Genomic DNA, 23,911 nt, shown 5'->3' with positions numbered 1-23,911 from the left:
ATCACTGATTTTCAACCTGTAAAAACATATGCCATGGTAAAACTGTATCATCTTGGGAGATGCAAAAATAAACTATCATACTGGAAAGATTATGTCATGCTATGTATTGTGTACAATTTTTGAATGCTTCTTTAATGTGCATGATAATAATACTCTCCATGGGCCATATGTGCAAAGCATTTTTGCCATTGCAAAAACGATTTGCAGTTTGGGTGTAGAAATCGCTATTTGTAAGGGTCATGTTTGAGGCGTCCCTTCCAAATAGCGATTTTCAGTGCTATGAATCAAGGCTTTGCGACCAAATTGCGGCTACGAAACCTTGATATTTTACCACCTTTCGGTTGGTGCTAATGCATTCACAAATTAGACCCCGTCCCCTTTGTGAATGTTGGAAAAAGTATTTTTAAGAGGCAGGAAGTGGTCCACGGACCACTGCCTGCTCTTTAAAAAAAAAAAAAAGATTAGATTTTTTTGTTGAAACACATCCCATTTTCCTTTAAGGTAAATGGATTGCATTTCAAAAAGTAATAAAAACCTTTATTCAAAGGCAATTACAGATGTGGTGGTCATTAATATTAATGAGGTAGGTCGATTTGTGACCCACTAGGAATCACAAGTATGAAACAAAAGTTTCCTACACAAGGAATAGCGATTTCCAAATAGCAATTCAGCTAAAATTTGGAAATCCCTATTTATACTCTGTACATCTGGCCCCAAGTGTACTCGAGTCTCTTGGGGGGGATAGGTTTGACCTGACTTGTGTATAGCTATGTATTGTAGTTTTGCAATGGAATCTGGTGGTGTGTTCCATTGAATTTGAGTTTGAGTAATTTAAGTTCCTGGAACAGCAGCTGCTGAAAGTCTGGAATTGCTACTGGACGTGTGTACTTGGACTGTGGAACAAAACACTGTTTCCTGTAGACATTGTGTGCCTGCAAATCGTTTGAGTAATCTGTAGGCTAAGACTGATGGACTGCAGTATGCCTTTGATCTCCAAAATGTTAGTATAGTATTGCAGCTTTTTAATCCAGCGAAGATCCTTGTATAGCTGTCTACTATCCATCCAAATGTTAATTCTTGCTCCTTTGCATCTTTTCAAAACATTCTAACATTAATCAGGACTTTATCTATGCTATAGGAATTCCAAAACATAGAAAACAAAGTAACACACATTGTACATGTTGCATCTTCTAAAAATATGCTTTTGCTGAAATAAATATTTCACTGTCCTTTATGTCTGATGGAGAGCCTAATGTATTTCATGGTGCTATTAATGTATTTGACATGTTTTCTGAAAAAGCCTGTAGGCGAAGAGTTCAGTAATTAATGGTCATCAAGTTTCTCTATATTGAAATGACATCGATTGTGTATGATTGAGTCTTCGAGTCATTTCCTAACTCCATTGAATATTGAAAGAGTTGAAATTTTTGCAGGACACCTTGTACATTGTTTTAATGATCCAAAACAATAAATATCTTAAAATATTTGATTCAGACTCGACTTTCTGGTGCTTTATGTCTTTTTATCTCCATTTAAGCTACTTCTTCATTGATTAGGTCTCTTTCCAGTTTATTCACTTTCTCACCATCTTTGTATTCCTCTTTGCGTTTTGTACTTTAGTCACTCTCCTTCCCAACTTTTCTCACTAAATTTACAGAACAAACATTATCACAGGCCCTTAAATGCACTTACGTTACAGGTACATCCAGCGTTATAGGCTCCCTGGATGCCAAGGATCTGCTTAAGAGACAGCTCACTCCAGGGTACGACATAGTGGCAGCCGCTCACATAGATGTCACCACTGTTGTTGTAAGCTGAGAGTGGAGAAAAGACACATCTTTTGTTAGCATGTGTAACTCTATCGTCTCTCATTGGTGTGGTATTCAAGTATTCTTCATTCAATGATCCCTGTCCACACCGAATCTTCAACCTTGGAAACAGCTAAATCAGGCCCTAGCTTACCACCATTCTCAACACCTCAATCAGCACCAGCACCATGCCTGAACCAAGGAAGCATGCAGAGGTCCAGCCCCTCCTCAAGAAGCCTTCAGCAGACCCCACAGACCTCCAGAACTACCGTCCTATCTCCCTCCTTCTCTTCCCAGCCAAAGTTTTGGAGAAAGCCATAATCAAACAACTGACCCGCCACCTAGAGAGACACAACCTACTAGACGCATCACAGTCCGGTTTCTGAGGCAATCACAGCACCAAGACAGCTTTGAACATAGCCACAGATGACATACGAGCACCACTCGACAGAGGAGAGATGACCGCCCTCATCCTCCTAGACCTCTCCACAGCCTTCGACACATCTCACACCACTCCCTCATCCAAAGACTCCACCAGACTGGAGTCATTGGAAATGCACTCAAGCGGATGCACCTAGAAAGTCTGCCTCCCCTGTTCTCCTCGCCCCCCAAACACATAATCTGAAGAGTAACATAGGGATCCTCCCTGAGTCCCACCCTCATCAACATCTACATGACACCTCTTGCAGACACCGTCAGATCACACCACATCAACATTGTTTCTTATGCTGAAGGCACCCACCTCATCCTCTCACTATCAGTGAACCCCAATGAGACAACAATCAACTTCCACAAATGCATGCAAAGCATTGCAACATGAATGAGAGACAGCTACCTCCAATTAAACACCAACTAGACAAATGTTGTGGTCTTCAGCAGAGACAGCACCCTTTGGAACTACTCCTGGTGGCCCTTGGAGCTCTGACTCACCCCACTACCCAAAGACCATGCACACAACCAACTGCATCATACTGGATAACAAACTCACTATAAAACATCAGATAAACACAGTTGCCTCGATACGCCTACTCCGCATGTTATTCAGATGGCTCCTCACAAGCACAAAGAAATCAGTCAAGCAAGCCCTCACCACCAGCAGACTCGATTACAGCAACACACTCTATGCAGGCACCTCCACCGAGCTCATGAAAAGATTCCAAACCATCCAAAACGCAGCAGCCAAACTCATCCTTGACCTTCCCAAAAGGTCACACATATCCACCCATCTGAAGGACCTCCACTGGCTACGCTAACACAAAAAATACAAGTTCAAACTCCTCACAAATGCATACAAAGCATTCCACAACATTGGACCCCACTACCTGAACCACTGTATGACCTTCCACCTGCCCACCAGAGACCTCCGCTCTGCACACCTTGCACTCGCAAGCACTCCATGCATCTCACATGAGAATGATCTTTCTCCCATCTCTCCACCAGATCCTGGAACGCCCTTCCTCTCCATCTACCCACATCTCTGTCGCTCACAACCTTCAGGAAGGAGCTCAAGATCTGGCTCTTTTCGACCAACACGGCTCACCATTGCCTGGACATCCTCCGGGTACTTAGCAGCTCTCTACAAGTACTGACTAATTGATGGATTGATTGACTTCAATGTACTGGATTGCAGGTGGCATTAAAGGCTTTCAGACTACTTTCAATGACTTCCACACATACACTGATTACAATGTAAGCACTGGGATCATGCACTCTCTGACAACAGACACTGCTGCCTCCATGGGAAACGTAGCACATGTGAAGAATCATAGGTCCTGGAGCGATTGGGTTAGACTGCTGAGCCATCTTAGAGCCTAGTCAACTTTACAGTGATGTCCACCACAACATGCAAAATTACTTTCAGATTATCTGGGAGTCTAGCTTTGCAGGGGAGATGGCCGATTACTTTCCACATTGATTACACATCCGAGAAAGGATCACTTCAATCAATATGTTCTACAGAGACCATGTAAAAACACACCTGACATCAGGTAAATAAAACCAGGCAAATGCAATCGACATTTTGCCTTTCTATCTTTTAACATTAATGAGCAATGTGATCCCCTTGGGTGTTGTAGAACTCTGGCTTCATTTTGTGTCTCGCATTTTTAATCATGTATCAATTACCCTTCACCCTCATTTTCTTTGCAGCAATACACATCTCTCCTGGTTTCTCTAACATTTCTGTGATCATAAATCACCCTGTGTTTTGCCGGAGACTCATATCTGTTTTCCTTTAACAGTTACATATTGGATAATTCAGCTAAATAACTGTCATGAACATGACATTTAGGGTGAATGAAATGGGGCAACCTTCAGTAGAAAGCAATGTGTAGCAAAAAATGTATTATTACCTCCTTGAAAGATTCGCAGAATAACTGATTGTCTCAAGACAGAGCATATTTCTGAAATACTTCAGTGTTATTGCTTACAACTCGAACCATCATCCATAGTCTTCTCTGCTGAATTCACATAAAGAACTGCTTTTCACATATGTCCTGGTGGAATAACAGCAACACAATTCGTGACCTAGTTCTGTGCTGGCAGTGCTGCATCTATGTATGATAAGGAGGTTCTTGTTTTGAATGCGTTGGTCTTGGAATGCCACTCATTGTGTTCTAGAACATACTTATTCGAGATATTGGAGTGACGTATTGCCACCGTTTACCTGTTCTACATTGAATTTTTTCACTTTGACATTAAATGCAGTGGGTTTACATCACAGTGCATCAACAGCTGCTGGAGGCCTTCTTGTTTGGATTTTCTCTTGATCACTCCTTGCAGTCCAAATAAAGTAATTCCGTAATTCCAATGAAGCCTTAGTAGCATTTAACACTATTCTAGGAAATGCATAAATAAAGGTTCAGGAAGATTATTTCTGATCCTCTTTTCACTAGATGGTTTCCATATCCAGAAAGCCAACCAACCAATCCTAAAATATACCTTTGAACATATTGACAGGTGAAATTACTTTAATCCCACAGTGTAGGTAGCTAGTTTCTTCTCATAAAATACTTAAACTGCTCAGTTATAAATTATACTGACACCATTTTAACAAGCTAAAGTTGTCAAGTGGAGAACAACTGTCCCAGACCTAGTGCTTCTGGTTTACTGAATACCTCTGTAGTGAAAAAAGAAAGTAATTAAATATCAAAAGAAATGGAAAATCCAACAATGCTGCAAACAATCCAACAAATATCTAAGTGCCAGAGGTTTCTGCGAATGCCACGCAATCCATGCCAAATCCTCCAAATTTTAAAACTTACCAACCTTCCCCAAAAATAGATACAAGATACAAATCAAAAATATTATTTAAACAATAATGTCATTTGCAAATCAAGTGAAAAGTTATCTGTTAACATTTCAAACTCTTCAGAAAGGCAATCTTTCTAAGTTCATGAAAGCTGTGTCCCACAAGCACCTTCATGTACATTATTCCTACTTCTGAGAAACTTCATTCAATCTTAACACAATACCATTTCCTTTTCAACTGATCCTGACCAGTATTAATGCTCGATTGATGTCTTAAAGCATACACCATCACAAGAGGCCAAACCTTGGCCGAGAGACTCTTTTCAAGTACCAGCCAGTCATGAACCAAATGTACCTTTCCTTGCCAAGATCCTGTTTAAGCCTGTTGCTTCCAAACTGTTTTTATTTAGATTTCTGAAGAAGACTCTCTGGATTTCGACAATCTTGCAGTACTGAAAATGGGGACACCCTCTTCGTTAGAACCAGCAGAGGCATTTCACCCCTTGTTTCTTTGCCTTTCTCTTTGGGTTCTCCCACTATGTTCCCTGACATCCTGGCTAGAATCTGAGATACTGAAGTGTGATTCGGTGCAAATATACAGAAATACTGCTCCTCTTTTCATAGAATCAATTTCAATGATAGGAGATGAAGTATTGAACTATCTTTAATTTAGGTGGGCAGGATGGCTTTTTGCATTTTAATCCGGATGTGTCTAGCATCCTTTAGAATGCTCTTACATGTGCACTTCAGCTCACACGTGTATATTCAAAATCGCCAGTATATACTATATTGTATGGTTTTAAACTGACTTTTTAGAGAACAGTATTTAGAACATTTGAAATCCTGCTTCCTCTGAAAACAATGATATTTACTAAACCAATGTATTATTTATCGCTAACCATCCAACTCACAGCCCAATCTGGACAGATCCCAAAGCTGTGCTACTTATGTTTTTGTTCAGGGATCTGTGCAGTAGGAAGTGTTGGTGCAGGATATAGGATCTTTTGCAAGCATTAGTGTGCCTGCCATGAGAATTGAGCTGTCAATCTACTGGGCAACATAGTGTGCCAGCCATGAGAATAGAGCTGCCAATCTACTGGGGAACATAGTGTGCCTTACATGAAAATAGAGCTTTCAGCCTACTGGGGAACATAGTGTGCCTGCCATGAGAATAGAGCTGTCAATCTACTGGGGAACATAGTGTGCCAGCCATGAGAATAGAGTTGTCAATTTACTGGGAAACATAGTGTGCCTGCCATGAGAACAGAGCTTTCAATCTACTGGGGAACATGGTGTGCCTGCCATGAGAATAGAGCTTTCAATCTACTGGGGAACATAGTGTGCCTGCCATGAGAAGAGCGTTACAACAAACAAATGATGGACGGAATGCTGACAATGCAGACATTCTCCCCCAGTCAAGAGATCTGGGTTAAATCCATCGTTATTTTGCCCACTACGCCACCCCAATTTAGACATGGCCATATGCAAATCAGTTTTGACCCTGTGCCTCATGGGAACAGTCCAGCCCGAACTGCCAAGCCATGTCTTCCCTGGACCGGAATCAAGCATCCTAGGACCGGTTTCTGGCTATCAGCCGTCATCAGCCAGGATAGCTTGACTCCAGTGGCGTAGTGAGCACGGGTCCCACGTCTGGGAATACCCATCCCACTTAGGGCGAAAAGCGTTACAACAAACAAATGATGGACGGAATGCTGACAATGCAGACATTCTCCCCCAGTCAAGAGATCTGGGTTAAATCCATCGTTCTTTTGCCCACTACGCCACCCCAGTTTAGACATGGCCATATGCAAATCAGTCTTGACCCTGTGCCTCATGGGAACAGTCCAGCCCGAACTGCCAAGCCATGTCTTCCCTGGACCGGAATCAAGCATCCTAGGACCGGTTTCTGGCTATCAGCCGTCATCAGCCAGGATAGCTTGACTCCAGTGGCGTAGTGAGCACGGGTCCCACGTCTGGGAATACCCATCCCACTTAGGGCGAAAAGCGTTACAACAAACAAATGATGGACAGAATGCTGACAATGCAGACATTCTCCCCCAGTCAAGAGATCTGGGTTAAATCCATTGTTCTTTTGCCCACTACGCCACCCCAGTTTAGACATGGCCATATGCAAATCAGTCTTGACCCTGTGCCTCATGGGAACAGTCCAGCCCGAACTGCCAAGCCATGTCTTCCCTGGACCGGAATCAAGCATCCTAGGACCGGTTTCTGGCTATCAGCCGTCATCAGCCAGGATAGCTTGACTCCAGTGGCGTAGTGAGCACGGGTCCCACGTCTGGGAATACCCATCCCACTTAGGGCGAAAAGCGTTACAACAAACAAATGATGGACGGAATGCTGACAATGCAGACATTCTCCCCCAGTCAAGAGATCTGGGTTAAATCCATCGTTCTTTTGCCCACTACGCCACCCCAGTTTAGACATGGCCATCACCCCCTTTTGTACCGCTTTGTTCGCCATAAGTTGGCAGGGTATGCTCAGACGTGAGTCCCTTGCTCACTTTGCCACTGGATTCAAGCAAGCCTGGCTGAAGACGGCTGAAATGCCAGAAACCGGTCCTAGGAAGCTTGTTTCCAGTCCAGGGAAGGCATGGCTTGGCAGTTTGGGCTGGACTGTTCCCATGAGGCACAGGGTCAGACTGATTTGCATATGGCCATGTCTGAACTGGGGTGGCAGAGTGGGTTAAAGAACGGTGATGGATCAAACCCAGATCTGTTGACTGGGTGTGAGTGTTTGATTGATTCTGATGCTCCGTCCATCACCACCCCCTTTTGTACCGCTTTGTTCGCCATAAGTTGGCAGGGTATGCTCAGACGTGAGTCCCTTGCTCACTTTGCCACTGGATTCAAGCAAGCCTGGCTGAAGACGGCTGAAATGCCAGAAACCGGTCCTAGGAAGCTTGTTTCCGGTCCAGGGAAGCATGGCTTGGCAGTTTGGGCTGGACTGTTCCCATGAGGCACAGGGTCAGACTGATTTGCACATGGCCATGTCTGAACTGGGGTGGCAGAGTGGGCTAAAGAACGGTGATGGATCAAACCCAGATCTGTTGACTGGGTGTGAGTGTTTGATTGATTCTGATGCTCCGTCCATCACCACCCTCTTTTAAACCGCTTTGCCATGAGAAGAGAGCTTTCAATCTACTGGGGAACATCGTGTGCCTGCCATGAGAATAGAGCTGTCAATCTGCTGGGGTACAAAGTGTGCCTGTCATGAAAATAGAGCTGTTAATCTACTGGGGAACATAGTGTGCCTGCCATGAGAATAGAGCAGACAATCTACTGGGGCGTGGTCTGCAGGGGCAGCATAGCAGATGCATATTAACTTCGCTCCGCCGTTCATCCCCATAATCCGGCACATTTATCCAACATCATTGCATTTTCCAGACACAGTGCCGAGTCAAAGGTCCAGCGCCACCCCCGGGGGTCTGCAGTAGTGCTGATCATGCTTTGAAAGCACATTGGACGCTGGAGCTGAGCGACGGAGGGAGGTTGGAAGGACACAGATCAGGCCGGGCATGAATGCCATCTGAACTATGGCCCCGGTCAGAGGAGATTAAACAGGCAGAATTTCTGTAGACGCTTCGTTACTGCAGACCGGTAAGAAGCACGTAGGAAGCTGAAACCGATGCTCCCGGGATAGCAGAGGTAGCAGGCGGTGCTGCCTGTTTGGCTCCCAGTCATGGCCCAGGCGAGTGAGACGCCTGGACCGGCCTGGCACCGTGGTGCGGGCATCTGCTGCGAAGGAGGAGAGACAACGGGCGGAAGGTGAAGAATTCCAGTGAGAGCCCACTCTGGTGGGCCTGCGACAGGTCTGGGAAGAGCGGACAAAGCCTGGGGGCACCCTTCTGCGGAGGCGGGACGGCGGACTGGAACGTGGTGCGGAGCATGGCTGCAGCAGTAATGGGCTTCACGAGCACCTGACCGGAGGGCAAGCGGGGCTGAGTGCAATGGCTGACTGGGGCAAAGACAGGGGCCACCTACTGCTGGGTGCGGCCCCCAAGGACGAAAGAGTAGTATACTGGCCCGCCTCATCGGAGCAGGAGAGGGACACGCACTGTGTAAAGAGTACTGTGTAGTGATCCCGTTGTCTCCATGTCCGCTTGTGCTGGGGCCTCATTCATTACACCCGGCAAGAGGATTGGCACTGTGTTGTACTCTGTGGTAGATAGTAGACGCTGGTAGCCATGTAAGTTCTTAAGTACCTTTGTTCCAGTTGCACAGCAGGATGGTAAGTCAGTACATCAGCTTGTGCCCACTGGCTCGAACTGATGGCAAAAGCTGGATCGGCGACGAGAGGCGGAAAATGGAGCATACCTCGCAGGGAAGGGTAATCAGAGAGTGAAGGCGACGGGAACTGGTAGGCCCTGGAAGACATGTGGAAGCCTTCGGCCCATGGGGATGCCAGCGCTCGTCAAACAGCTGGAAGAGGTACCCTCGGAAGCAGTGGTGTGCGATTGGCTTGCTGAATAGTGACCCGAGGGCACTGAGCTGCGATAAAAGACAAGTGTTGGGGTGTTGGACCAATGCACCTGGCCAGCCAGGCAGGCAGAGAGTCTGCGTCACAGGTCGAATGCAGATTGAATCATTGTGGGTCTGAACCCGGACTGTACCAGGGACTGCTTGAGACTGTGCCCCTGCGCATAGTGTGCATGGGGTGACCCACGTGCCCCGAAGTAGCGCACTGACCTGCCCTACTTGCTGGTGGTGAGGTGGTGGGGCCTGTTTGACAGATGGGACGAACCAGAGGCGCTGGATCCAGGGCCTCCTCAGCTGCAGGCATGAACGAAGTGGATCAAACGCAGCCAGCGGAGGGACAGAAGTCCCCGGATGACCGTTTGGACGCTATCCTGAATGCATTCGAGCGATCTCAAGAATCAATGGAGCCAAGCTGTAAGTTGCCTTAGACCTTACTCTGCTGCACGCTGACCATCGGAAATTAAAGGAACGGGTCACTGCTGTGGAACAAGATGTATCAGAACTGAAACTGGCCACAGATATCCAAGAGAAACAACAAAATGTCCATGAGGTCAGGATAAGATACCTTGAGGAGCAGATGGAGGATGCGGAAGGCTGCTCCAGGAAGAATAATGTACGGCTGATTGTGCTGCCGGAAGGGACGGAAAGGCAAGATGTGGTTACCTTCATGGAACAATGGCTCAAGACCATATTACTACATACCGAGATCTCCCCGTTCTTTACTATTGAAAGAGCGCACCATGTCCAGGGCAGAAAGCCGGCCCCGGGCGAAAGAGCACGACTGCTCATCTTTAAACTGCTGCATTTCAAGGATCGCGACGTGATCCTGCGGGAGACTAGGAAACTGGAATAGGTCAAGTTTGAGAAAACCAAGGTTTTGTTCTTTCCCGACTACATGATGAAGGTCCAGCAACAACGAGGGTCCTTCTTGCTAATTAAGCAAAAGCTTTGTCAATTAAATATTTCTTACTCACTGCTCTTTCCTGCAAGACTCCGAGCAGTTTTCGATTGGATGTCAAGATTTTTTGACACACCTCAGGACGCTTGGGACTGGCTTGAGATGTTGGGTCAGGACTCTGGCTCACGGCCTATGGGCACATCAGCTGCATGGAGTGAGGAAGCAACCGGAAAAGGACCTCGACGGCGACGGCCTAGGAGGAGACTCCTTGGTTTATTGGCGGCAGCAGCAGGCGGTGGTCCGCAGAGCAGATTGCAGAAACTGCGGAGCCAGAAGATAAAGCTGGCACTTCCCTTCAGTCCTCAGGGGATGGGGGCTCGTCAGTGGCAGACTCGTCAGACAAGATTTTGTTACAAATGTCAGGTGCCACGCCACAGACGGCAGATGGTATTGTATGAAAGAGACTCGGTTTGGCGCCCGCTTTAAGGGCTGTTGCATGAACTGTCTTGGTTAAGGTGCCTCTACACTATCATTTGCCACGGCGAGGCCTATCCATGGGGTGGTACATCTGGTGCTTTCTTGTGCCCCTGTGGGTTGCTTTCTATTACACTTCTCTTCTGATGTATAACTAGATGACACTGGGTGATTCATAAAAGTATGCCCAGCATGGTTACATATCCCTCTACAGCTCCTGTCTATGGGAACCAGTAGGACATGCGGTTGTGCTGCTGATTGTCGGTTTGGGTAACACCTCAAGGTTGAGAGGGTTGCTCTTGTAATGTTGCTCCTTTACCTTGTTGGATTATCCCTTTTCCCTTTAATTGCAGGAGTCACCTATGGTGGGTATTGGAGATGTTGCAGTGCATATCCGACTGCTACTCAAAGGTATGTGTGTGGTCTTCGGCACACTTCATTGCTTATATAAATCAATTCCAGGATGGGTCACATAATAATCACTTTGAATGTGCAGGGTCTCCGAATGCCATCCTGTAGATATGCGGTATACTCATATCTTATGAGGCACGAAGTCTATTACAAGAGACACATTTAAATGCGGTGGAAACAGCTAGTCTACAATGCAGAATGGGGGGGTAAGGTATATGCCACAGATTATTCTCTATTTGCAAGAGGGGTCCTCATTTGGATTCATCCGGGTACGCCTTTCACGATACATAAGGTTCTTATTGATAAAGAGGGCAGATATGTGCTCTTGAAGGACAGATTAGATGGGTGCCATTTTAGGAAACGTATATGCCCCAAATATAGATAAAGGTCAGTTCTTCAGCCAGCTGTCCCAAGTGATGAAGAAATGGTGTGAGGTTCCATGGTTAACTGTTGGGGACTTTAATAGTGTGCTGGATACGGGTGTAGATAGAGCCTTTCCTCCACTTAGGGGTACGAAGGCCACGCCCAATACTATGGTGCTGAATGGATGGGCAGATGGATGGGATCTAATTGATGTCTGGAGACATCGCAACCCCGTGGTGTGTGTACTCCTTCTTCTCAGTACCCCATAATCTTCATGTTCACTTAGACAGGTTTTTTGGATCTCCATCCTTACTTCCTTACATATCAGGCTTGAAGTATTGGGGACGTACACACACTGATCACAATCCACACTGTGTCACACTGGCCTGGGAGGGTGGGATTCCTGGTGTCCCTACTTGGAGGCTACAACCGGCGATGCTTGAGGACTCCGTTTTTCGGGAATCGGTGGGGGAGGCAATAGGGGAGTACTTTGCACTCAACTCTGGAACTGCTTCATCCTCCCTGGTGGAATGGGCAGCCATGAGGTTAACGCTGCAGGGAACTGTCTGGGGCTGGACTGTGGGCTGCGAAAGCAGGTAGAATCGGACCTACTCAATGTAGAAAGGGAGCTGTTAGCGCTAGAATCCCGATCTATTGCAGATGCTGTGGGAACGTCCCCCTTATCAGAGGCGTGTAAGAAACATGCTGAACTTCTAGGACGTCAAAGTTTTCTTAACTTCGCGGTGCACTCAGCGTCTGTGCACGCTAAAGCGGATCGATCAGGCCCCCTTCTGGCCTGGTTGATCAAACAGCAATAGTCGATCGGACCCATCATCGCTCTTCGGTCTCAGGATGGGGGCTCAAATTTACACAACATGAAATACATAGCAAACTGACCACACATTTCGCAGAATTATATAGATCCGCCCTCAAAGTTCCCGAGATGGAGATACAGGAGTTCCTGGATGGCCTTTCTTTTCAGGCCCTAACACCGGAGCAGTAACTGGAGCTGGATGCGCCGCTCACGCTAGAAGAGATTAGAGGTACGGTGCAGGCTTTGCTGTCTGGAAAGGTGCCGTGACCTGATGGGTTCCCCCACGAATTATACAAATCATATGCTGATCTGTTAAGCCTGCAATTGCTTAAGGTATATACGGAAGCATGAGAGAGCCTCTCCCTCCCTACCCCCGTGACAGAAGCCACCTTGATTACGCTTCCCAAACCAGGCAGAGATCCTACAAATACGAGCGCATACCGGCCCCTGGCGTTACTGAACAGGGACTATAAAATGCTGGCAGGTGTTCTGGTAAGCAGAGCGGCGCCCTTTATCCCGCAATTGGTCCCCCAGGACCACAATGGGTTTGTGCCAGCCCGAAACACAAATCTCTTAAAATCCGCAGGCTGTTACAGTGATGCGCTGTGCTGCAATGAATTGGCCTACAGCTGGCTGTGCCGTGTTAGACCTAGAGAAAGTGTTTGACACAGTTGAGTGGCCATTTATGTTTACAGTACTCCATCGATTTGGTTTTGGGCCTTAAATGCTAAGCATAATTAAACTACTATATGGAGCACCTGCAGTTCGGGTCCGTCTGGGGACTTTGTTCTCCAGACCAACACTGATAGAGAGGGGAACTAGACAGGGGTGCCCCCTTTCCCCATTGATTTTCTCCCTGGTGATAGAACCTCTGGTAATAGCGCTACAACAGTCGGCGTCAGACTGGGGGAATCCCCTTGGGATGGTCTGCATGCAGTCTCACTGTATGCGGATGATATCGTGCTTTATGTTAAAAATCTTCAGGCAATCCTGCGGGTCATCCCGGACACCCTAAGACTATTTGCTTCACTAGCTGGGCTGGGTGTAGACTTGGGTAAGTCTAGTCTATTCCCCTTTACCCCTGGGGCAGATGACCCACATCTGGAGGTGGATGGGATGGTGGTGCATTGGTAACCAGTGGCGTTCCAATATCTGGGTATACGCATTTACCATAATGACAGGGATCTCATGGATGGCAATATATCTAGAGCAGTTACAGCGTTAAAATCCCAAATCGAATTTTGGAAAACGCTCAATCTCTCAGTTATAGGCAGGGTGGAGTTGATAAAGATGGTAATGCTGCTACGCCTTCTTTATTACTTTGCTAATCTTCCACTATACCTGCCTGCGTCCTTCTTTCGCTCACTGGTGGGTGTTATAAGGGACTTTATCTGGAACAAAACGCGGTGTGGGGTAGCATTGGCAAAGTTTTATTTAACCCGGTCACAGGGCGGGCTGACTTTACCCAACATAGAGCACTACTTTCTGGCGTCACAGATACTCTGGGTGGCAAATTATGTGGAGGAGCTACATCTGGCAGATACAGCAGAACGCGAGCCCTTGTATTCCCTGGATAGGATTCTCTTTCTCTTCCACCCCTGTAACAGACCACATGAGTCGCTTCCACTTCTAGTCCAAATTGCTCAAAAATGCTTTCAGAGGGCATTGCGCCGTACTAGGCACGTTACGCCTTATGCGCCAGCCATACCATTCCTAGGAATGCTGATAGCGAGAGAGCGGTAATGGACCTTACAGATTGGCTGGGGGTGGATATATCTACACTGGGAGATTTGTATGAGGAGGGCGCACTGCGGCCATTCCTCTCTTTGTCTGAGGAAGAAGGTGTCCCCCCAGGGCAATTCTTGAACCATGCCTCCTGGACGGCTAAACTGAAGCGATACTGGAGAAAAATTTTGCAAGAACCCCCAACACATCTCCTAATGCAATATGTGCATCTGATGGGTACGGACGCCATCTTATAAAATGGTTTGTGGAGTCGATTCAGGAACACACCATGTTTGATTTAACACCGTTGCAAAATAAATGGGAAACAGGCCTAGCGCGATCATAGACAGATAAAGAATGGTTGACAGATAAAGAATGGTTCATAATATTGGAAAGCCCCAGACTGATCCCCAGAAATGCACGGTTCAGGTTGATTGCATTTTATGTTGTTCAGAGAGTGTACCTATCCTCAGACAAGATTAATAGATATTTTAATAAGGTAGATGCATGCTGTCCATGATGTAAATTGATAGATGCTGATTTATTACATGTGCTCTGGTCCTGCCCCAAATTGCAACTGTATTTTTGAGATCTGTGCTCTGGATACCAGCACAGTAAGGGAGTTGCCGCGGACATGGGAGGCGTGTATAACGGGGATATTTCCTAGAACTAAAAAGCATAAAGCCTCTTCTAGGTGTTTAGATTTGGGTTTGGTCGTGGTCAAGCAGCTGATTACGCGCCCGTGGAAAGCAGAAGATTCCCCCACCGATTAAAGTATGGTTCCACTTTATAATAAATTGTGTTAAGGCCGAGGCGGTCTCACTACTAAGGGAGGACACATTAGGACTTCGCAAATTCCCCATCTCCATGGCATGGAACACAATGTTGCGTATGCTCCAAGGGTTCTTAACTTCGGATGATCCACCTGACATTCCTAATATTAACTAATGCTGTTCAAAACATGTGTCGTAATGTGACCCAAAATGCAATCTGGAATGTGTAGTATGTTCCATACACCTCACACCACCATGTATTAATATCATGTTGATAATATATGCATATGTAGGATTGAATAAGCGGCAACTTCTGCAATGGTCAAGGACAGAGTTCTTCACCCACCTATATAGAGTTCCTGCTTTCTCCCCTTGCCCCTCCTTTTGGTTGTGTTATTGGTTCAACGTTAGCAATAAGGTCATTTGATCGATTCGCTGATTCAAGTGATATGGCGGAGTGGAGCCATTGGAATTGTATATATGAAACTAATATGTACACTCATAGTACGTTTGCTGTGTTCTGTAATCAGGAAAAGTTGCTACACTGAAGTGTTTCAAATACATGACAGGCCTGGGGTACGATAATTTATATCAGTGAGATACATTGATACCAGATCTGTACTTATGCCATTGCTGTGTTCTGTTAAACACTCTGTTTCAAGAACTGCCTACTGGTTCTGTATGGAAAGGTATATGCTTGTCAAATGTAAAACTCTAATAAACAGATCAAACAAAGAAAATAGAGCTGGCAATCTACTGGGAACAACTTATCATGTCTGCTGTGATTTTCTTTGTCTTAATCATCACTCATTCTGACTTATAAGTCAGAAAGGAGTCTGCAGCCTTTATGACATGCAGAAATATTATCCAAAGTAATTGATAATTGTGAGGGTACATACTCTCTAGTGCACACAAATGTCTTTCACTTAAAGATCCAAAGAGACAATTCTCATTTGCATGTGAATCTAACTTACATGTAAAAAGGACTGCTTTGGTAACTGGAAGGTATAAAAAAAAGATGAGCTTGCAGTCATAAATCCTTTAACTCACAAGTTATGTTACTACACGAGGGCATAATATTGTGCACGAGTAAGGCACACTCAAGGGGTGACAAGTGGATATGACAGGCCATGGTTTCCTTTGAAAGTTTGGAAACATCCACTAACTCTATAAGTAACTCTATAACTTTCTTATACTCTTCTTCAAGTCCTTGCTATCCTGAAAAAGTCAGTCGCAACGCACTGGCATTTCATCATGCTCAGTTGTAAAATGCACACAGCTACACATTTGGGAAATGTCAAAAACTGTTCCTAACACTTTTCCAGAACTGTGCTTGGAAAGCTGCATCTGGCACAGGTATTCAAGCGAAAAGGGAAAATGTTTTGAGAATCCACCAAAATCATACATCTGCACTCATACAAGGTAGCAAACCTGCTGGTGCAGACGTGTGACTTTCTCTGTGAATCAGGTACCTGACACCTGTGATTCATCATATTCAGAAGTCTTTACACTGAGTAACAATCACAGTGGACCTTACCCTCTATGTAGGGTCATCCCCAGACTTTTTGCTTCCTCTTCTCCTATATTTGCAGAATTCTTTTTGCTGGTCTTACAACTCTGCACTTTAACACTGCTAGCCATTGCTAAAATGCTTGTGCTCTCTCCTTTATATGTGGTTGAATTGGCTTATACCCAATTGGCATATTTACTTTACCTGTAATTCCCCAGTAATGTAGTACTACAGGTACCTAGGGCCTGTGAATTAAATGCTACTAGTGGACCTGCAGCACTGATTGTGCCACCACCTTAAGTTGCCCTTCAAACCTATCTCAGGCCTGCCATTGCAGAGCCCATGAGTCCAGTTCTAAACAGCCATGTTGCCCTGGCAAGATGAACCTTTTGCCAGGCCCAAAACTTCCTTGTTGATGCATATAAGTAACCCCTAGGGTAGGGCCTGGACAGACCTGAGGGCAGGGTGCATTGTATTTAAAAAGTTGGACATGTACTTCCATGTGTTACATATCCTGGTAGATAAACACTCTTAAGTGATAGTTTCACTACTGCAAGGCCTACCTCTCCCATAGGAAAACATTGGAGTTGCCTTATTACAGTTTTATGTGTGAAATTTCCAAATAGAAACAGGGAATCCCACCATGTTTGGTGTCTTTAGAATTGGGGTAAAAAAATCTTAAATTATGAGGAAGTCTGATTTTTCATTGCAATTTTGAAAATGCCACTTTTATGAAGTTGCCTTAGCCATTTAGTGCCTATACTCTGTATCCGGGTCACATGACTGGGTGTATCTGACAGGTGAAGTTTGTGTATTCCACCTAGACAGCCATACATAAAAGGAAGCTTAGTTGTGCCTGGATGAGCCATCACTGACAGGATAGGAGGGAGGAGCCCAGCCCCACTTCCAATTGAATAGGTTGAATACTGCCTCTACACAAAGGGCTGCATACTTCGTGTAGTTAGTCTGGAGCTAGGACAGAGGAGGCAGGATGCCTGGGGACTTCAAAGGTAAACCTCTGGAAGCTTCTCCCCAACTTCAAAGGCACAACTGGGTATGGATTGTAGACCTCAGACACCAACTCTTCAGTGTTCTTATGAAACCGTGGATACTCTGCTGGGAAGAAGAGCTACTGGGCTGCCGAAAGGACTGCCACTCTGCTGGACTGTCACTCTGAAGTAGCTGCTGTCCTGTTGTGCTGACCTGCTGCCTGTGACCCTCTTGCCTAGGAATGAGGAATTTGGCCTGCTACTTCATTTTGAACCCAGGACCACAAGTGACTCCAAGGGCTGTTCTGCTGGACTCCTGATCTGAGCCTTTGTGGCATAAGAGGATCCCTAAACAGCTCCTAGACCCAGCTGCAGCAGGTTCCTGGCCCCCAACAGGTGCTCCTCAGGTCCTAGACCTTGGTGTGGTTCAGCAAGCTTAAATCAACCTTTTGGGCTCTTCAGGGCCGCGGACGGGCATGTTCATATTAAGACCGTGCCACTCGCATTGAGAATGAGCATGAATTGCCTGCAGCCTGTCTCTTTGCACTACAGCATCAACAGCTTGCGGAGGACCGCAAAATTCCAGTCTGCCTGTCCACGACACCCAGCCCCCTCTTTGCACCACATCGATAGCCTCCCATAATGCTCTCTTTTCTCTACGTGGCCCTCTCCAAAGGGAATGGGACTCTTGGCACAAAATCTGAGAGGGTAAATCTTAAGCAGGACTAAACTGGGAATGGATTTGACCCGTGCTCCATCGCGGTCAGTCTGTACTTTGAGTTTGACCTGGTCCAGAACGACAAGATTGCCTCTGTTGGCGCTTTATGGGTTAGGTGCTATTTTCAGCTATAATCTTTACAAATTCATAACTCCGGCTCTACTGATTGGATTTTTGTTGTTTTGGTTTTATTTTATTTATTACATTTTGCTCTACTTTTCTAAGCTGGCGTGGGATCCTTTTGTGGTGTGTTTACGCTGTGTTACTGTTTGAAGTGTTGCACAAATACTTTGCACACTGCCTCTAAGTTAAGCTTGACTGCTCTGTGCCAAGCTACCAGCCGGTTGAGCACAGGTTAATTTGGGGTTTGTTTGTGCCTCACCCTGACAAGGGTTGTGGTTGCTGCTTGAACAAGGCTCATATCCCAGTCAACCAACAACCCAATTTCCTAGAAGTCAGATAAGTACACATAGCTGTCTAAAGTGCTTTGGTGACAGTAAGCACTGTATAACATATCCATCAACATTATCATCACTAGCTAAGCAGGGCCTTTGGTTTTATATGTTGGTTTCAGAGTAGCTTTAAAAGGGGATGCAGCAAAAATAACCCCCTAAGGACACTTGCAGCTGCTTTCTGCAGAAAGATCCCCAGAGGTGGCTTACCTGTGACCAGGTACTGTACGTTGTAGTCACTTTCACTGTGATAGTATTGACAGGAACTCCCAGCCCATGAACTGATGAACGTCAAGGACTGCAATTCCGCATTGCCTTTCATTACCTGTTATACAATGAGAATAATAACATGGGGATTTGAAATCTCATAATATGAAATAAGCTATTGGCTTTATAGATGAATACGTGCGATATGAATGCCGAAGTTACACCCCCTCATTCCTCTCTCTTTCACTGAAATATGGAGACCATGGAGGCCCTTGAGCAAAAGGTCACTCTATACTTAAATACTAGTGGCTGATCAACTGTAATTTCTTTTTTCAAGGCTATAAAATAGGGATGACTTTGTAAATAGATGAGAAGAATAGATTCACTGGATTTCATTGTAAATAGAGAACACCACACCCATCAAATCTGCCCTTTTCATTACCGTTTTCCCAGATTTCTGAGGGGATACTATCTCAGAATGCCACAGCAAGTATAAAGGAGAGCAAGTTGTCACTGCTACAGCACTTGCCACCTCCCTAGTCTCTTCTACATGGTGTCAAGTTTTACCATTGATAACTTATGGCTTTAAAGCAAAATGACTAATTATTTACTGCCCTACAAATGATCCTAACAGAGTCAACAATTAAGTAATGCTGGAGAGTTTGAGGAACACAACTTCATTCTGATGATCTGGTGCAGATGTGATCTCTAAACCTTGAGAGTACGCCACTAGCTGTACTCATCTGTGAATGTTTAGAACCGGTCTTCCATTAAATGTAAAAACATGTAGTTGAGCTGCTGGCAAAACATTTGGAATTTTTAAACATTTAGGTACCATTTAGGAACCCATTGGGTCCAATAGTCTTATGCACCGTGCTGAGTACACCTAGTGGTGTACTCTCAAGGAGGCAGATTTACAAGATCTGACACATCTCTGCATATTAGCAGAGATGCGTCGGTTAATTTGCTTCACGCAATTCAACTCTTGCGCAAGGATCAATAGATGCGTGATGCATCTGTTGGCGTAACGGCAACGCATTACTGGAGCCGTGTCGCAAGCACGACGCAACTCCAGCAATGCTCGGGAATGCCTATTCCTATTATGCTATGTCATTCCTTAAGCCTGCTTCAAGCAGACGTAAGGTTTTGACGCAATGGCGTCATAGAAGTGACGCAGTGAAATTTTGTAGATTTCACTGTGTCACTTTTACGAGGCTTTCTTGCGTCGGAACGCCCACCCTGCATACATTATACCAGGCAGTTCAGGCTAGACTGTTCCCATGAGGCACAGGGTCAAGACTGATTTGCATATGGCCATGTCTGAACTGGGGTGGCGTGGTGAGCAAAATAACGATGGATTAAACCCAGATCTGTGACTGGGGGTGAATGTTTTGCCAATGTGCAACATTCCGTCCATCATCTTGTGTGTTTTTCTGTTCGCCCTATGTGGGAAGGGTATGCCCAGACGTGGGTCCTGTGCTCACTACGCCACTGGAGGCAAGCTATCCTGGCTGAAGAGGGGTGAAACCCCTAAACCTGTCCTAGGATGCTTGATTCCGGTCCAGGGAAGACATGGCTTGGCAGTTCGGGCTGGACTGCTCCCATGAGGCACAGGGTCAAGACTGATTTGCATATGGCCATGTCTGAACTGGGGTGGCGTGGTGAGCAAAATAACAATAGATTAAAGCCAGATCTGTGACTGGGGGTGAATGTTTTTCCAATGTGCAACATTCCGTCCATCATCTTGTGTGTTTTGCTGTTCGCCCTATGTGGGAAGGGTATGCCCAGACTTGGGTCCCGTGCTCACTACGCCACTGGTGTCAAGCTATCCTGGCTGAAGAGGGGTGAAACCCCGAAACCGGTCCTAGGATGCTTGATTCTGGTCCAGGGAAGACATGGCTTGGCAGTTCGGGCTGGACTGTTCCCATGAGGTACAGGGTCAAGACTGATTTGCATATCGCCATGTCTGAACTGGGGTGGCGTGGTGAGCAAAATAGCGATGGATTAAACCCAGATCTGTGACTGGGGGTGAATGTTTTGCCAATGTGCAACATTCCGTCCATCATCTTGTGTGTTTTGCTGTTCGCCCTATGTGGGAAGGGTATGCCCAGACGTGGGTCCTGTGCTCACTACGCCACTGGCGGCAAGCTATCCTGGCTGAAGAGGGGTGAAACCCTTAAACCGGTCCTAGGATGCTTGATTCCGGTCCAGGGAAGACATGACTTGGCAGTTCGGGCTGGACTGCTCCCATGAGGCACAGGGTCAAGACTGATTTGCATATGGCCATGTCTGAACTGGGGTGGCGTGGTGAGCAAAATAACAATGGATTAAAGCCAGATCTGTGACTGGGGGTGAATGTTTTTCCAATGTGCAACATTCCGTCCATCATCTTGTGTGTTTTGCTGTTCGCCCTATGTGGGAAGGGTATGCCCAGACTTGGGTCCCGTGCTCACTACGCCACTGGAGTCAAGCTATCCTGGCTGAAGAGGGGTGAAACCCCGAAACCGGTCCTAGGATGCTTGATTCTGGTCCAGGGAAGACATGGCTTGGCAGTTCGGGCTGGACTGTTCCCATGAGGCACAGGGTCAAGACTGATTTGCATATGGCCATGTCTGAACTGGGGTGGCGTGGTGAGCAAAATAACAATGGATTAAAGCCAGATCTGTGACTGGGGGTGAATGTTTTTCCAATGTGCAACATTCCTTCCATCATCGTGTGTGTTTTGTTCAACACGATGCAGCACATACAACTAGTTTACGAACAGAAGAGAACATGTCTAAGATGGTACTTGTGAGTGCAGGCTAACCTTCACATTTATTGCAGATGTGATCTCTGCATTGGAAGAAGGAGATCAAATTTAAAGGTCTCTACCAATTTAGTGGCGGCATCTCTTATCAATTGGTTGCATCTGCCAAAAGAGAAGCCACTATAGTGGCAAAACACTTTAGTGGAAAACCCAGTAATGGTTGTGACTAATGGCTGAAATGATACATCCTAACTCTAACTTAAACTCCTAAACCCAAGCAATAGTCTGACAACAAACCCTTCCCTCACAGAAAGCTTCCCCCCCTCATTTGTCACCACTAAAGCACCCTTCTCACTTGTATTCCAAATATCTGCATGTTTCCTGTGTGTCTGTCCTATATGGGTTTTTGTCACCATGAAGGTCATTACATTTCATGATGAGGTTTTCAAGCAATTTCCTTGAAGGATAACTTTGGATCTGAGCAGACCAGCTTTTCTGTATGTTTAATACTATGCAGCCTTCGTGGTGAATATATATGTCCTAATCATATAGACCCCCTGAATGTGTTCTGAGGTCCTAGATTCCATCGGAAATGGAGGACTGGTTTCTTCCACAAGTCTAAGCTTTCTGTAAGTAATTATTTATTGAGTTGTCATTTTTATAAGGTGAAACATGCTTTTCTTCTGGCATCAGGGCAATTTAAATGTCCAAAACTTTATTTTTCAAGACTTACACACGTTGTTTACATTATCATTCCCATCATTTCTGCTATAGACATTTCATTCCAGTTAATATAACTCCATAGAAGCAGTTATATAACATTTTACACAAAATATGCATGTGACATACAGTCGATAAAACTGTGAATCAGTGGTCAACTAGTCCTTATCCTGCAACATTCCAGAGAGATATCAGACACTGAGAAGATCCTGCCAAAATATTTCATATACAACAGTTCAGGCAAAAACGCCCTGCATCTAACAGTGAAGAACCCTCTGCGTCCCATGACACAGGAAGCAATATCTGCTTCCTGTGTCATGAAAGCAGGTATTGCTTCCATGAAACAGGCGCCAAAAGGCAGCCGTACGAAAAGAGACGCGTGCATATCTCTCCCAGGAACCTCTGCTCCAACAGCTGGTTATGCTGACCCCCCAAAGCCCTGTAAATGTTTCCAGGTCCGTAGCACAATTCCAAGTGGCAGAAATAGGAGTGGGGGTCTATAGTGTCCTAGTATTGGGGGTGGAGTCATATGGAGGCTGAATTGGATGGGACCAGCTTAGGGGTAGTACAGCGGAAGGGTAAAGGTAGAAAATGTTCAGCTTCATGGTAGGAGCGTGGGAGCATATTGAAAGGGAGCTGTTAGGCAGGGAGCAGGGCTAGAGTAGCAAACAGCAGTAGTGGTCAAGGTTATGGTACTCAAAGATTCTATTCAGTGTATTCCTATGGTTGGCATGAGAAATAGAGCTGATTTAAGGACTGAGCCCTACCACAAACCCCCTTTTACTGAACAGCGTTGTCATTGCTTCACTGTCATTAACGTGCCCTTGTTGGATACAATCTCAGTTTACTACTTCAATGCCAAATCAAGTACTGGGTTACTTTTGTGTTACTTGTGAATGTTCACAGCTGTGGCCCATGCAGGTAAGAGCGATCCGGGGGGGGGGGGGGGCGGATGAGGGGGGATTTCGATAGATGACTACGAGGGAACATTAATTATTTATTGAATGTTCCCTAGGTGGTCTGTCAAATCCCGCCCTCCCCCAACCTGGCCCCACAGCTCTTACCTGCAGGGGCCGCGACTGAATGTTTAGGAAGGGGTGATCTACAAATAAATCAATAAATGTAGGATCAATTAATACGTCTTCTACGTGGAATCAGCTGATTGAAACGTGAACCCTGCTTTACTCTAATAAATACACCAGGATGTCCACAACACAGGGTGCCTCCATCTGAAGATGTGATCTCGTCGAAGGACTAAAAAGAGATAGGTACCTCGTCGACTTGAATCTTGTAGCCCGTCACCGGGGAACCGTTGTTGGTAATCTGGGTGGGTTCAATGAACCTCATTTTCAGCACTGTCAAATAAAAGATGGATAATCAGCATCAAATTGCAATACAAAAAATGCCTATTCATGAAATGAATACTAAAACTAATAAGGCTAGAAGATGGGGGTGTTCTTTAACTCTGTGTGTCTTCTCCTGGGCGTCATTATGGTACTGGTAGGACCTACCTGTCTGTATGAAATTGCAAAGAAACAAGAGGATCCAGAAAGCATTG

General features: G+C 45.7%; 1 protein-coding gene across 2 annotated transcripts in view; it reads right to left on the bottom strand.

Annotated features, from left to right (window-relative positions):
- The window catches only part of LOC146796828 (metalloproteinase inhibitor 1-like), a 50,136-nt gene that overhangs the window by 2,555 nt on the left and 23,670 nt on the right, over positions 1-23,911 (bottom strand). For both annotated transcript variants that reach the window (XM_085629569.1, XM_085629570.1), the window contains exons 3-5: positions 23,626-23,708; positions 18,891-19,005; positions 1,693-1,814 (exon numbers count right to left, since the gene is read on the bottom strand). In XM_085629569.1, the coding sequence (XP_085485695.1) occupies positions 1,693-1,814; positions 18,891-19,005; positions 23,626-23,708 (320 nt within the window). The remainder of the gene's footprint in view (positions 1-1,692; positions 1,815-18,890; positions 19,006-23,625; positions 23,709-23,911) is intronic.

The sequence above is a fragment of the Triturus cristatus genome, chromosome 10 (genome assembly GCF_964204655.1).
Source record: "Triturus cristatus chromosome 10, aTriCri1.1, whole genome shotgun sequence".
NCBI lineage: Eukaryota > Metazoa > Chordata > Amphibia > Caudata > Salamandridae > Triturus > Triturus cristatus.
The sequence above is the reverse complement of the archived record's forward strand: the minus strand, read 5'-3'. Positions and strand labels throughout refer to the sequence as shown.